At 40.0% G+C, this 12,676-nt stretch overlaps 2 protein-coding genes and 1 long non-coding RNA gene across 5 annotated transcripts in view; 1 reads left to right on the forward strand and 2 right to left on the reverse strand.

Moving 5' to 3' along the window:
* Positions 1-233: 233 nt before the first annotated feature.
* CYCS (cytochrome c, somatic) lies at positions 234-2,398 on the reverse strand. Of its 2 annotated transcripts, none has more exons than XM_074340886.1 (3): positions 2,242-2,398; positions 1,107-1,283; positions 234-995 (listed from the first exon to the last, which is right to left on the reverse strand). In XM_074340886.1, exons 2-3 carry the CDS (start codon positions 1,273-1,275, stop codon positions 847-849), a joined length of 318 nt encoding a protein of 105 aa, XP_074196987.1. In that variant the 5' UTR covers positions 1,276-1,283; positions 2,242-2,398; the 3' UTR covers positions 234-846. The 2 variants fall into 2 exon arrangements, with proteins under 2 accessions (XP_074196987.1, XP_019581685.1); XM_019726126.2 differs by lacking the exon at positions 2,242-2,398 and adding an exon at positions 2,081-2,227.
* Positions 2,399-2,477: 79 nt separating this feature from the next.
* The window catches only part of LOC109444616 (uncharacterized), a 319,813-nt gene continuing 309,614 nt past the window's right edge, over positions 2,478-12,676 (forward strand). For both annotated transcript variants that reach the window (XR_012498905.1, XR_002136901.2), the window contains exon 1: positions 2,478-2,677. This is a non-coding gene — a long non-coding RNA (uncharacterized LOC109444616). The remainder of the gene's footprint in view (positions 2,678-12,676) is intronic.
* SPMIP4 (sperm microtubule inner protein 4) overlaps positions 5,768-12,676 on the reverse strand; it is a 36,849-nt gene continuing 29,940 nt past the window's right edge. Inside the window, exons 8-10 of the mRNA XM_019726125.2 lie at positions 11,179-11,353; positions 10,806-10,897; positions 5,768-8,185 (exon numbers count right to left, since the gene is read on the reverse strand). Of these exons, the coding sequence (XP_019581684.2) occupies positions 7,364-8,185; positions 10,806-10,897; positions 11,179-11,353 (1,089 nt within the window). The 3' untranslated portion in view covers positions 5,768-7,363. The remainder of the gene's footprint in view (positions 8,186-10,805; positions 10,898-11,178; positions 11,354-12,676) is intronic.

The following is a 12,676-nucleotide window of genomic DNA, read 5'->3' on the forward strand; positions in this document are numbered from 1 at the left end:
ATAATTTACAATTCTGTGCTGGTCTATTTTCTAATCCTTCTAGTGAGATGGCAAAAGCACCAATACCAATCGTACATACACAGTTCTACAGTTGTGTTTTGAATAGCTGTTTAAAAGACAATCCTAACTTATGTTAGTCTGACTTAGTAAAGAACTCACACAGATTGCTGCTATATCTTTTCACACTGAATTTTAAAAGCATCTGACCTTATAGATCATCTATAAAATGTGAGAAGTGTTAAATGTTTTTTTATTTGTATTATACACAAACCAAACTAAAATGCCTTTCATTACATAAAAGGCAACGGTTTAGATACACGGGATTTTATTTAAATTGGCATAGTTAGGACCAAAAAGATAAAGTGGGCACTGCCACCTTATCTTCAGCCCTTGCCTTTTAGCAGGCTAATGAACACTTGAAACAGAATTGAGTCTGGCTGTTTTATAAGACAGTGAAGGGACTTCCTCAGTATTTAACATATTAATATAACCAGTTATACAAATCTAAATATAAAACTCCATTTCAAAACTCCTATAGATTTGAAGATGGCATTTACCATCTCTGTGAAAAGTTGAACAAGGCTCATCACACCCAATCATAGCTTCAGAAGGGGGAAAACCGTAATAGGACTTGCTGACCCGAAATTACCAACACGTTCAAAAAGCTGATCATATCCATTTAACCATAAGCCAATCTTATTTCAATTAGGACTGCCCAAAAGAAACGTAATATCAGCCATTCATGATCTGAATTCTGGTATATGAGATCAATTTAAATATGGTACACATAAAAAAAAATGTCACGAGACATTTCTGTATTGTAATAAATAAGGCAGTGGCCAACTATTATTCCTTAGTAGCCTTTTTGAGATAAGCTATCAAGTCTGCCCTTTCTGCAGTCTTCTTAATGCCGGCGAAGATCATTTTTGTTCCAGGGATGTACTTCTTGGGATTCTCCAAATACTCCATCAAGGTGTCATCTCCCCAGGTGATACCTAAACAAGGAGATGTAGCGTTAACTATTGTACACTCCTCATAAAGGGTTTACCACAGGTTACATTCATGTAATTTGTGCCTCAGTTACTTAACAACTGTCTCCCTCTTACCTTTGTTCTTGTTGGCATCCGTGTAAGAAAATCCAGGGGCCTGACCAGTCTTTCGCCCAAACAGACCATGGAGATTTGGCCCAGTCTTGTGCTTGCCTCCCTTTTCCACAGTGTGGCACTGGGCACACTTCTGCACAAAAATCTTCTTGCCCTTCTCAACATCACCCATTTTTAAATCTAAAAATTAAAGACTCAATTTATTAAGTATTTTTCTCCAAGTAAAAATACAGTGGAAACCAAGCAATGATCACTTAGTGTCTTACTCAGTACACTTGCAAGAGACTCTTCAATACCAAAGTGGGAATCTAGCTCAAAACTGGATTAAAAGAGGAGGTCAAGGTCACAATGTCACAAATCTAATTAAGTTTAAAGGTGATTACATTAAACCAAATCCACCAAAATTGCAACTGAGAATGCCTAATTATTTATTCATACAATTTAAAACTAGCTCTTTTGAGGATGAAGCAAAGTACATTCAAAAAAGAGGTCACGAGACGTTAAGAAAAAAAAGGTCACGGTCGATTCAGCCTGCTCAGGTCACTAAAGGGCTTTGCTGTGGGTGAGAGGTCAGCGGCAGGGCCGCAAGGTTTCCCAGGGACACCCCTTCTCCAGCTCTGGGATCCCTGGGGGCGACCACGAGGTCACCCATCCAGGCCAGTTTCAAGGATACTTGCCTGAGCCAGTTAAAGGAGGAAGTGACAAGTGATCAGAAACAAACAAACAAACAAAAAACACCCCTTATCAGAGAAGCAGTTTTGCTCTCTTTGAAGGAGGGGTGAAGCGTTGCTCACCGTCCTCCAACCCCCACTCTCACCCCGCGGAGTCTTGGATGTCATCTCCACAGCCTCTCCGCCCCGACACCGGGAGGGCTGAGTCTCCGTTTCCAAGCCGCCTCCGGGCTTTCCGAGCCTTGACCAAGTCCATACGTCTACCTAGTTGCTTGGGGTTCCACCCCATCTCAAGCTGTAACCCACCCGGCTCAGGAAGGCCACAGTCGCGGGTCGTAACTCCCGGCCCTGCCCGCCCGCGTGGGCTCCAGTGGGAGATCCCAGGCGCAGGCCTCCAACCGCCCGCGCGCCCGTCGCCCCCACGGATCGCCTTCCCGTCTGCTGTGTATTCCGCGCCCTGCGCTCACCGCTCTTTCGTTGGACACGAAACGCAGCCTCACACTCGCAAGCCGGACGTCCCGCTCTCTAAGTCCAAGGACACGCCGGGCCAAGCCTATGTACCGGTGTTGGTGCAACCAAACTCGCTCCGCCCTTTTGCGGCCCGACGTGCGGCCGGGCCGACTGCTACGCAGTGACGTAGCCGCACCTCATTGGCTTTAGCCTCCAAGGCTTGCGTCAGCGACCTGCGCGCGCATGCCGGCTAGCAAGTTAGAGTGTGCCGCACGCGTGCCCTTCCTCTCGAAGCCTCCCTTGCCCGGCAGTTACGACAGGCCACTGGACGTACGACACCGAGGTGGTGCCGGGAGGTGCTGACTTCACCCTCCGGCCTTTGTGTGCATGCGTGTGCCGACGGGGAGGGTGGAGCGGAGTCCAGTGGTGGATCGAGGGCGTTAGCTTGCTAAGGTAACTGCTCTTGTGCTCGCTGACGTATTGCCTTCGAGGGAGGTGTTTTGCCTCCCCGGAGGGAGACGCCCCAACTTTGACACACCTAGAGGTTTCCTGGCTACCTTACCTTCAGCTGGCGACCTTTACACACGCTCTGTCATATTTCCCAGCTGGCGCCAGCTGCACCCCGAAGGGATGGCCTGGAACCAGGAGTTACAGAGTTGGACACGTGCTCCTGACCTTGTTCTTGTACCGCCTCCACCCTGTTTAAATCGTCTTCCAGATCTCCCCTCGGTGGACGCCCCAGGACTGGGGAAGGGGCTGCAGGTGCGGCTGAAACTGGATTATAGCTCTGGCCTCGCACCTGTTGGCTTCTTTTCTACCAACACCGGTCTCTCCCTCGCGTTTGTGTGCAGAAAGAATTAGGAGGGTGTGTAAGAAAGCATCTAGGAAGAAATACCGTTTCATGGTTAGAGAATTCCTGGAAATCTAGAGAGGATTTGCATCCCATCTAACCTAGGTGAAGGTCATGTTCAAGTAAGCTAATGTGGTTGGGGTCATATTAGAAATGCAGGTTTGATCACAGCTCCCAGCTGTACTTGTACCCCAGAACTAGTAGCTGCCCTTCCCGACATGCCCATTTTTACCACTGGGAAATTTTCTTGACTCCCTTGTCCCTCAAATTCAGCCCCTGAGTTCGAATGACTTTTCCCTCATTTCTCATATTCTATCTAGCACGACCGTATTCATTTTAGTCAAGTGTTTCCTGAATGCACTTTGTGTTCCTAGAGGAAATCAGTGAGGACATTTTCTCGAATGGGGCATACATTCTAGCAACTTTCCTCCCGCCTCCAATTTAAGCAGTAGTTGAGGTTGGCCTGGGTTACCTTGGATCCCTTCCAAGCCAGTGGTCCTATGATTTCTGCTCCAAATCACCCAACTTCTTACATGACTGGATTATTTTTATTTTCTGTGTCCTGACGTCCAGTTCCCTTCTCTCTAATCACACACTACTGCCACAGAAGTGTGCTGTAAAACAGCAGAAACCACACTTGATTCAAGACACTTTGTGGCTTTTGGGAGGATCAAGATAGTGAACAGTTAGGTGTACTCCAGAACTAGCCTCATTTAGCTAGCCGAGTGTGTAAAAGACCAAGCTTAGCCAACACCTTGCAAATTCAGCCTGTACTTTTGAAGTCCTGATAGTGTATACCAGGCAGATTTTAAAAAGAGCTAAAGGTAACTTTTAGAAATTAAAATTATGATCGTTTAAATACATTTAGTACAATAAGCTCTTTACAAAACTCAAGGACAGGCAAAACTAAGCCATATATATGTGTGTACATGTATACATGTAGACGTGTGTGTGTGTTTGTCATAGCTATATATAAAGTAAATGAAATATGTACATGAAAACAGTAACATATAAGTCAGTAGAAAAGTAGCATTAAACTATTCTTAGGTCCTTGCATTATCTGGAAAGAGGGTATGTTTTAGATTCTAGCAAAACTAATAAAATAATAGAAAAGTTGTGTATATTTTCCAAAGTAGTGGAAAAAATGGAAGTGATTTTTTTTAAAAGGCAAGAAAAAAGAGGGAAAAATAATCAGGCAAGCAGGAGGGAAAAAAAGCACATTGTAAGATGGTAAATTAAAACCCAAATAGATCAATTATTACAGTAAATGAACTAAATTCCGTAGCTATCAGACATATTTTTTAAGTTGGATTTTTAAAAAACTGAAATATTTGCTCTTTACAAAAAATACATCTAAAGCATAAAAGTACAAAAGATTTGACTATAAAAGAATGGACTAATACCACAGATAAACAGTTGGTAATAAAGATCAAGAAAAAAGGCACTAAAAATCCATATGAAAAATGACAAATCTTGTAGACATTGAAAATTTAGATCAAATGTAAAATTCCTTGAAAAATACAATTTATCATCAAAACATAGGACTAAAGAGCAAATTTGAATATTACTGTAACTGTTAAAGAAATTAATCCATAATTTAAAGCCTTCCTACAAAGAAAACTCTAGGCCCAGATGGCTCTAGTGGTAAATTATACTAAGTATTTAAGGAAGAAATAGTCCCAGTAACAATAAATTCTTCCAGAGGACAGAAAAAGAATATATACTCTTAGTACACATGGAATAGCAGCTTCAATTAGCATCATCACCTTATTAAATTTAAAATAATATATTCTCATTCTCCCAAATCCATACAGCTTGTGAATAGACTGAATAGGTGGTTTAAATGGGATGTGATAAGAAGAATCACCCCTGGATTTTTCAAGTCTTCGATGGTGGCACTAATACCTGGGTATTCTCCGCACCCCCTTCCTCAAGATGTGGTATTGACTTTATTTGTGGGGGGAAAAGTGCTCAGATACTTCCACTGGGCCTTGTCTTACTTTATGGGTTAGGTAGGAAGCCAAAGCAGGATTCTGACAGTTGGTAAGTGTGTCTATTCCAGAGACACATTCAAGAACTAGGGGAGTCACCACCGCATGTCTGTGTTCCTGTTGGCTCCACCAGGAGGCAAATTTGGGTAACGCCTGTTAAGCCTCTCCACTGACTGCTGGTTGGTAGTGGGCTTCTGGGTCCCCAGGGATTAGTGTTAGCTAAGAACCAATGCTTAGTAATCTTGACATGAATAAGTGTTTCCTTTTTTGCCATGCATAGTTACCCGTTGAATTCCTTTGTGAAAGGCTAGGTGAAAGATTTAGGATACTCGTAGTTTTAATTTGCTCTTCCCTAATGGCTAATGATGTTGAACATCTTATATTGTGCTTATTGGCCATATGTGCCTGTTTCCCCGAAAATAAGACCCAGCCGGACAATCAGCTCTAATGCGTCTTTTGGAGCAAACATTAATATAAGACCCGGTCTTATATTTTATTATTAATATTATATTAATTTTTGTTCCAAAAGGCTCATTAGAGCTGCTTTGCCAGCTAGGTCTTATTTTCGGGGAAACATGGTATATTCTCTTTGGTGAGATTTTTTTTAATGTCTTTTGCCCAATTTTCTAATTGGATTGTTAGTTTGCTGTTGAAATTTAGAGTTGTTTATATATTCTAGATATTAGTCCTTTCTTTGTTAGCTATATGCTTTGCAAAATATTTTCTCCCAGTATGTAGCGTAGCTCTTCATCCTCTTAACAGGATCTTTTGTATAGCCAAAGTTTTAAATTCTGATGAAGGCAAATTTATCAATTTTTTTTGATGGATAACATTTTGGTGTCAAGTCTAAGAACTTAGGCCTGAATGAAGCAAATCTAGTCAACATTTTCTATATAAGGGGCATCACAGATTCCTTTTACGTGGGAATAATACCTAATATAGTATCTGTGATACCCATAATACCTAATATGATACTATAGAATAGAGTTTGGAAAATATTCCATAATTTTAGCCCAGAATAGTTTTAAAGAGGATATAACCAAATGACATGTTAGTTAAGAAACAAATACAAAAATTAGAAGAAATCTCAACAAAACCCTCCTAGAAATTCCTTATGAACTTTCCATGATAAACTATTGTCTAAAATGTACCTCTTGGAACATTAGAGTTGCCCTGCGTCTGGGGTTAAAGTCTTGTGGACACCTTCCAAAAATGGTGATATTTGGCTTTAGAATAATTGATATCAAACCATCTGCTAGGGTCTAAGTGGTTGTGTCCCCTAAAATTCATATGTTGAAATCCTAACCCCCAAAGTTATTTAGGAAGGTGAAGCAGAGCCCTTCATTACAAAGGAGGCCCCGGAGAGATACCTCGTCCCTTCCATCGTGTGAGGTTACAGTGAGAAGACAGTTGTCCATGAGGGAGCGGACTCCCATCAGACACCAAATCTGCTGGTGCCATGACCTTGACCTTCCCAGAACCGTGAGAAATAAAAGTTTGTTGTTTACGAGCCACCTAGTACATGGTACTTAGTTACAGCAGGCCAAATGGACTAAGACGATTAGAACTCACTGGTTACTAATTAAAGTCATTGCTAGATCTTCACAATACAATCTTTTATTTTTTCCTGCATAAAGGAAATGGTTATGTTTCTCTACCATAACGTTAAAGGAAAAGAAACACCCAGCTTAGAATGCATGTGTACAGAGCATTTTGGGTTTCATCTTTTCTACTGACTTACTTTGCCTGCTTATTTACATAAAAGAACAAGGCCCACAAATTTATTAAGAAAATGTACTTTGTAGAGCTGTCCATACTTAATGAACTGGGCATTTGAGTTTTGTCTTTTGTACTTTATGTTATTGTGTATAAACATTTACATAAAGGAACAGTATTCACATATTTATTTTATTATGGGACTACAGTGTGTATAGATATCTTTCAATTATAGGGCATTTGACTTTTTTCAAATACTCATTTTCAAGAATGTAAGCTTTATCATACACATTGTTTTTCATGATTTTGGAAAATTCCTTGGAGTATAATTTGAAAATGAGATTAAAGACTATACATTTTTCTGGTTCTAACATTTTATTGCCAAACTGTTCAAGGAGTCAGAACATCACCTTCTCTGGTTTTCTCTGACCGGATCCTAACTTAAATTCCTGAAAACACAAACCTCAATAACAAGGTCATCGTGGCTCCTCTATAAAACAGAACCAGCAACAAGGAAGAAATGCTGTTATATTTTTTCCTTTTCTTGCAAGAGGCTGGGTTTTGAAGGGAAGGACGAATATCTCAATTATAGAAATAATAGGAATTATGGCCAAAGAATTGGTGTTTCATCCCTGACTGCACTTTATCCCTGAGGTCTTTATGGTCTTCTAGAATTGATTTATGGAAACGTTTTTGTGCACCAGTTTTTGAAAAAGAGTTCTTAAGCTGCAGCAGGTCTGTCTGAGGCTTGGCCACTCCAACTCGAGGAATCCAGCCCAGAAGAGATCTTGTTTCTTCATCATTTTCCGTGTTCCAGTTCATCTCTTCTTCTGGCTTACTTAAAAAATGTTCTAGATTGAAAGCTTCCGAGTCTGGTTTATGTTGTAAAATACTAGGCTTACTAAGGCTCACAGGATTTTGACACAGAGCATACTGGTCATTTAAGGCCGATTTAAACTGTTCATACTGAATATAATTGTTCGGATTGCAGTAAAGTACAGGGTGGGGTCTTAATGACAGCTGTCTCCAGTACAAATCATCTGTCTTTGTAGTATCTGTGATTTTGGGGAATGGTGTTCTGTCATCAATGTTAGTCAGACCTTTGGCTGGGTGACAGGGGGGATGTGCATAGGTGGATAACAAGCTTTGTTCTTCCTTAATCTTGTCCTCAATGTCCTGGTGCTTAAGGGGCGCACCCGCGGGTGCGTTACCACTGAGCGCCATCATTTCTGTACAACTAGGTACAAAGGTGTGAAAATTACACAGAACTCTAGGGGTACAATCTGGACAGGAAGGTGGTCTTTGCTGGACAGTTGCCTCCAGAGGATGTCGATTGTGAATCAGTCGGGCAATTCGTCCTTCAAAGGGTCTGGGAGGTTTAAAGATAGGATGGAATTTTTCTTGCTGTAGTGGTGGGATAAAAAGGAGAAAATGGATTCATTATTCAGCCTGGCATTGTGAGAACATTGCTACAAATGGCAAGTCAAAAGTCATACACATTTTCACTGAGTAACTACAGGATGGGTATAGGAACAAACACACATTCCACTGTTCTGTAATATTTAACGACATTGAAATTGGGGTCCTAATAAACATGTTTTTCTCCTCTAGCAGTTTTTGCTTATTTGGTAAGGGAATATTTTCACTTGGCGAAAGAGAAATTCCTGTATGTAGGAACTCTTTGTTTTCAAACTTTCAAAGATATAAAAGAATCACTGGAACAAAACTTCTGCCTCTCACCAACAGATAATGTTAACAGTTATGTGCAGTTATTTCAATCTCAGCCAGCGCCTTCTTAGGCCAAGGCAAGGGTTCTCAAACCTTGGTTGAATCAGAATCAGCTTTGGAGCTGGCAGAAGATGAGATTCCTAATCTTGATCCTCTGCGATTGTGAGTCAGAAGGTCTGCAGTGGGGCTCAGGAGGCTGCGTTTTGACCAAGCGAGGCGGGTGATGCTGAGGCCAGTGATTTGCTGTGTTTGGAGAAACACTGGTCTGAGGGGACTTTGTTGTATCTGTGCTTGTTTTTTGAGACGTTTTGTAAATATTGTGGACTCAGGAATGTCTGTAATTGCAATAGTGGTGAGTGTATTCAAAGGGTTATTGATATAGTTCTGGGGGGCAGGAGGATGAGGGGAGGAGTTGACTTGGAAAGGGCATGAGGGAACTTTCTGGAATGAAGGTAATTTTCAGTATATGGATCTGGGTTTGGGTTACGAAGGTGCATGCATTTGTCAAAACTCATCGAAGGTACACTTCAGATTTGTGCAATTTCATTGAATATATATTTTAACCAAAAAGAAGAAACTGCAAACAAATTGAACTCTGGTTAATGATACGCATGCTGAATGTTTAGGGGTGAAGTATACTGATGTCTTCAAGTTACTGTGAAATGCATAAAAAATAAGTGTATTGATGCATGGTTGGAGGGATGGAAAGATGAATTATGTGGTAAGTATAGTAAAGTGGTAGTGGCAGAATTCTAGGTAATGGGCATATGTGTGTTAACTATAACATTACTTAAACTTTGCCTTGTGTTTGAAATTTTTTATAATGTGTTGAAGACAAAAACTAAAAAAGAATGGATATATGCCGATGATGGAATAGATAGCAAAGATAATAAAAATGAGAATGGTGAAAAAGTAACAATAGTTTGGACTTAGAAAACAAAACGAATTTAGGAATATCCTTTTGGAACCTACTTTGTTCATAGTTGGAGGAATTCCCATACTGTTATTAACAAATCTGTTACAACCTTTAACTAGTCAGGTTTGAGTAAATACTATGAAAAAAGGGAAGGAAAACTCCAGCTCTTTGAAATGCTTTGTTAAACTTGTCATAAACAAAAAAAATAGGGTGTAGCATATCCTACTTTGACAGTATGCAACAAGCAGTTTTTAGTACCTTTAATGTATTCTACTACAACCAAATATTTCATACACCTACTTATTACCACTAAAACATGCCTTTCCAGAGTCCGTTATTTATGATTTACTCAGAAACTAGCAAGATTCTCTGAAATTTTCTTTTAAATTTCCAACTATTTTAGGCATATTTTATCTTATTAATAAAGACTTAGGTGTTGATTTACTTGTACAATAATTTTGCACATACTAATTAATATACTTGGCAGGCTTCCTTTGTATAACAGTACATGTATTTCTTTATTAAAATGATAAAACTGCTTCCTGAGGGTCTGGACCCTTCAGAGTCAAATCTGTGGAAATCTGGAGAGTTGCTGAACACACCTGACAATTTCAGCGTGTATGTATCTAATGTAAAATAAATGTGTTCAGTCCAAAAAGTTCATGTTGAAATAGCTTACAGTTGGTTTTTTTTATGTATCTTTTCACAGTTTACATCTTTGGAAATACTAATTTTGTTTTCAATACTTTGTAGTTATAGAGGATAAAATTTAGGCCCAAATCAAATGATAAATGGATACTATTAGGTCGTTTAATTTAATATACATAATTCAGCCAATAGACTACAGCTTCTATCACTAGAAAGGGCCTGATCCTTTTCTTTTCAGATAATCAATTCAGAAATCTCTGTTGATATTTACAGAGAATTTATTGGCTTTTGATTGTAATTCAGCCAACTCTCAATTATTGTGGGTATCAGGAAGAAGCGTTTATTTCTTCAAAAGCAGTGATAATGTACAAGATATACAAATATGCAAAGATTCACGGAATTTAAGAATCTCATTAAGTTACTAGGCAAACTTTTGTAAATCAATTCCTTTGTAAATTTTAGCAACAGTAACAGTATAAAATCTGTTTTAAAAAACCCAACAGTACTTTGAAGAGAAAAAGAAACCTTGCTTGTTCTTAAAAATAGTGGAGAAAGGTTTTCAAATCAGTTCAAATCAATTCAGAAGTCACTTCTAAAATGAGTTAAATTTTCCCTTTTCTAGCTTGGTCATCAGTACTCATGAAGCAAATAAGTGGGCAAAGCAAGAAAGAGCCCAACGCCTGGATACTGCCCCCCCCCCCCAGTAACTGAGAGTTGACTGCAGTTACTTACGGGCTCTGGGTCGAATCCCATCTGGGAGGCTAGTTCTGCTACCTCCTTTTCGTGGTAGTCATCCAGTTCAAGGGGGTTCATGGGCCCCAGACCTTAATGGAAACATCATGTCTTACTATTTTGTTAAACAAAGAACGGCAGGTAAATGACCTTTTAGAGAAAAACTTACCCATTCCCCTTTATCATAAGAACCAATAAAAAGAAAACCAACTTTACCTCCCAGTTGCCTGCTACGAGAAACTTACCACCCACCTTAATTTCTATTAGTACTTAGATAAGAAACACGGAAAAATACTAGAAGACGAAAGCTTGTAACAGCACTTGTCAAATATCTAATTTTGTTCTTTTTACTTGTCTTAAAGTGAACTCATACCTGTAAAATCATGAGCGTATGAAGTAAGCCAGTGGGACCTCTCCAGATTTCTTTGTATGTTGGCTTCTTTGAAAGAGTTCATAGGATCCCATGAATTTAAAGAAGTGTTAGGAGCGAAGGTTTTAGGAGGTTTTGGGTAGAATACTGGCTTGTTTTTTTCAACACATTTAGGAAACTAGAATATGAACATAAAAGATTATTGCTCTTAATATCATCTCATAGAATAAAGGCTGATTCATTATCTCACCGGGAATGGGGGCAAAGGAAATTCCAGGCTCAAGTCAGATCCTACTTTTTTATTCATTAATTACTAATATTGTGCAACTGTAACTATATTTAGAGATAAGCACAATGTTTTATCAAAGGTGTGGTGAGGTCTTTTCCAAAAGCCTTCCTTTCACAGGTGCTATGACAGTGTCCATTGGAGAACTGTTCCTGGAAGTCCTACGTAGCTACAGTGAAATCGTATTACAGATATAAAGGGCTCTGAGGTGCTCCCCTGCCTACGTGAAGTCAAAACTGTGTGCCTTCCCCTTCTCCTTCCCTGCCTGAGATGACACTATTAAATATCTTTTATGAATTTCTGATGACAGTTAAGTCACTCAAATTCAAATACAATTTTTTGTTCCATAGACTTAATTACTTACTACGGAGTTTTAGTTTGCATTTTCAAAAGAGATGAAAGTGAAGGTATGAATGAGTTGGGGTGCAGTTTTTGTGGTTACTTAGAAATTCACCTTTTCTCAGATTGAGCATACTTGATAAATTATTTACTGAACACTGTATTTACAAGATAGTGGCAGCAAACAAGGCTAGATCAGAAACAAACTTGCCATCCATAAGTGTATTGGCTAGAAGGGGAGATAAAAAGTGAACACAAATAACTATTATCAGATGAAGTCACTCTGTTATAAAAGACGGTTAAGACAAAAGTATTTGCAAGTTCAGAGTAGGGAGAAATTGATGCTTGCTGAATAGAGAGTGGGGCTGAGAGCGGAGAGGGAAGGAGGAGACAAGAGGCCGAGGTATGTCACACCCCAGAAAGAGCCTGCAGTGACAAGCAGAGATGGGGAGGCTAAAGGAACAGCGAGAGCAGAGGGTGGATGGTGCTGAAAGTATGGAATTAACATTTCTTAACACTGTGCACTGGTTGCCGGCACAGCCAGGCCCACCCTGAACATTTGTAGGTCCTGGGGCTGGAGTACAGATGGGAGCCCACGTTCCGCCTAAATAGTTTATAAATCAAGCACATCAACTATTAAATAAATAAAATAAGTTCCATTCTCTTACCTTTATAACAAACCGAAGTCCAGGTTCAAATTTGGACTTCTCAGACTGTGCACTGGGACACAGTGGTCCCTGAAGAGCCAGCCGCTGACCCCGGGCCGCAGCAGCCCTTCTTCCTACCCCCAGCTTTATTACAAACTGTGAGGTGCCTTGGATACATGAGGGGACCCTGGTCCTCAAGTTCAAGCCCCACCTACCCATTCTCTCTGCT

Source organism: Rhinolophus sinicus, linkage group LG09 (genome assembly GCF_036562045.2).
Source record: "Rhinolophus sinicus isolate RSC01 linkage group LG09, ASM3656204v1, whole genome shotgun sequence".
Lineage (NCBI taxonomy): Eukaryota > Metazoa > Chordata > Mammalia > Chiroptera > Rhinolophidae > Rhinolophus > Rhinolophus sinicus.

Bases quoted from the DNA above. Each gene is read 5' to 3' on its own strand.
- CYCS (XM_074340886.1), bottom strand. From the start codon at position 1,275: ATGGGTGATGTTGAGAAGGGCAAGAAGATTTTTGTGCAGAAGTGTGCC. The intron at 996-1,106 runs GTAAGAGGGAGA...CTCCTTGTTTAG, and splicing joins GGATGCCAACAAGAACAAAG to GTATCACCTGGGGAGATGAC.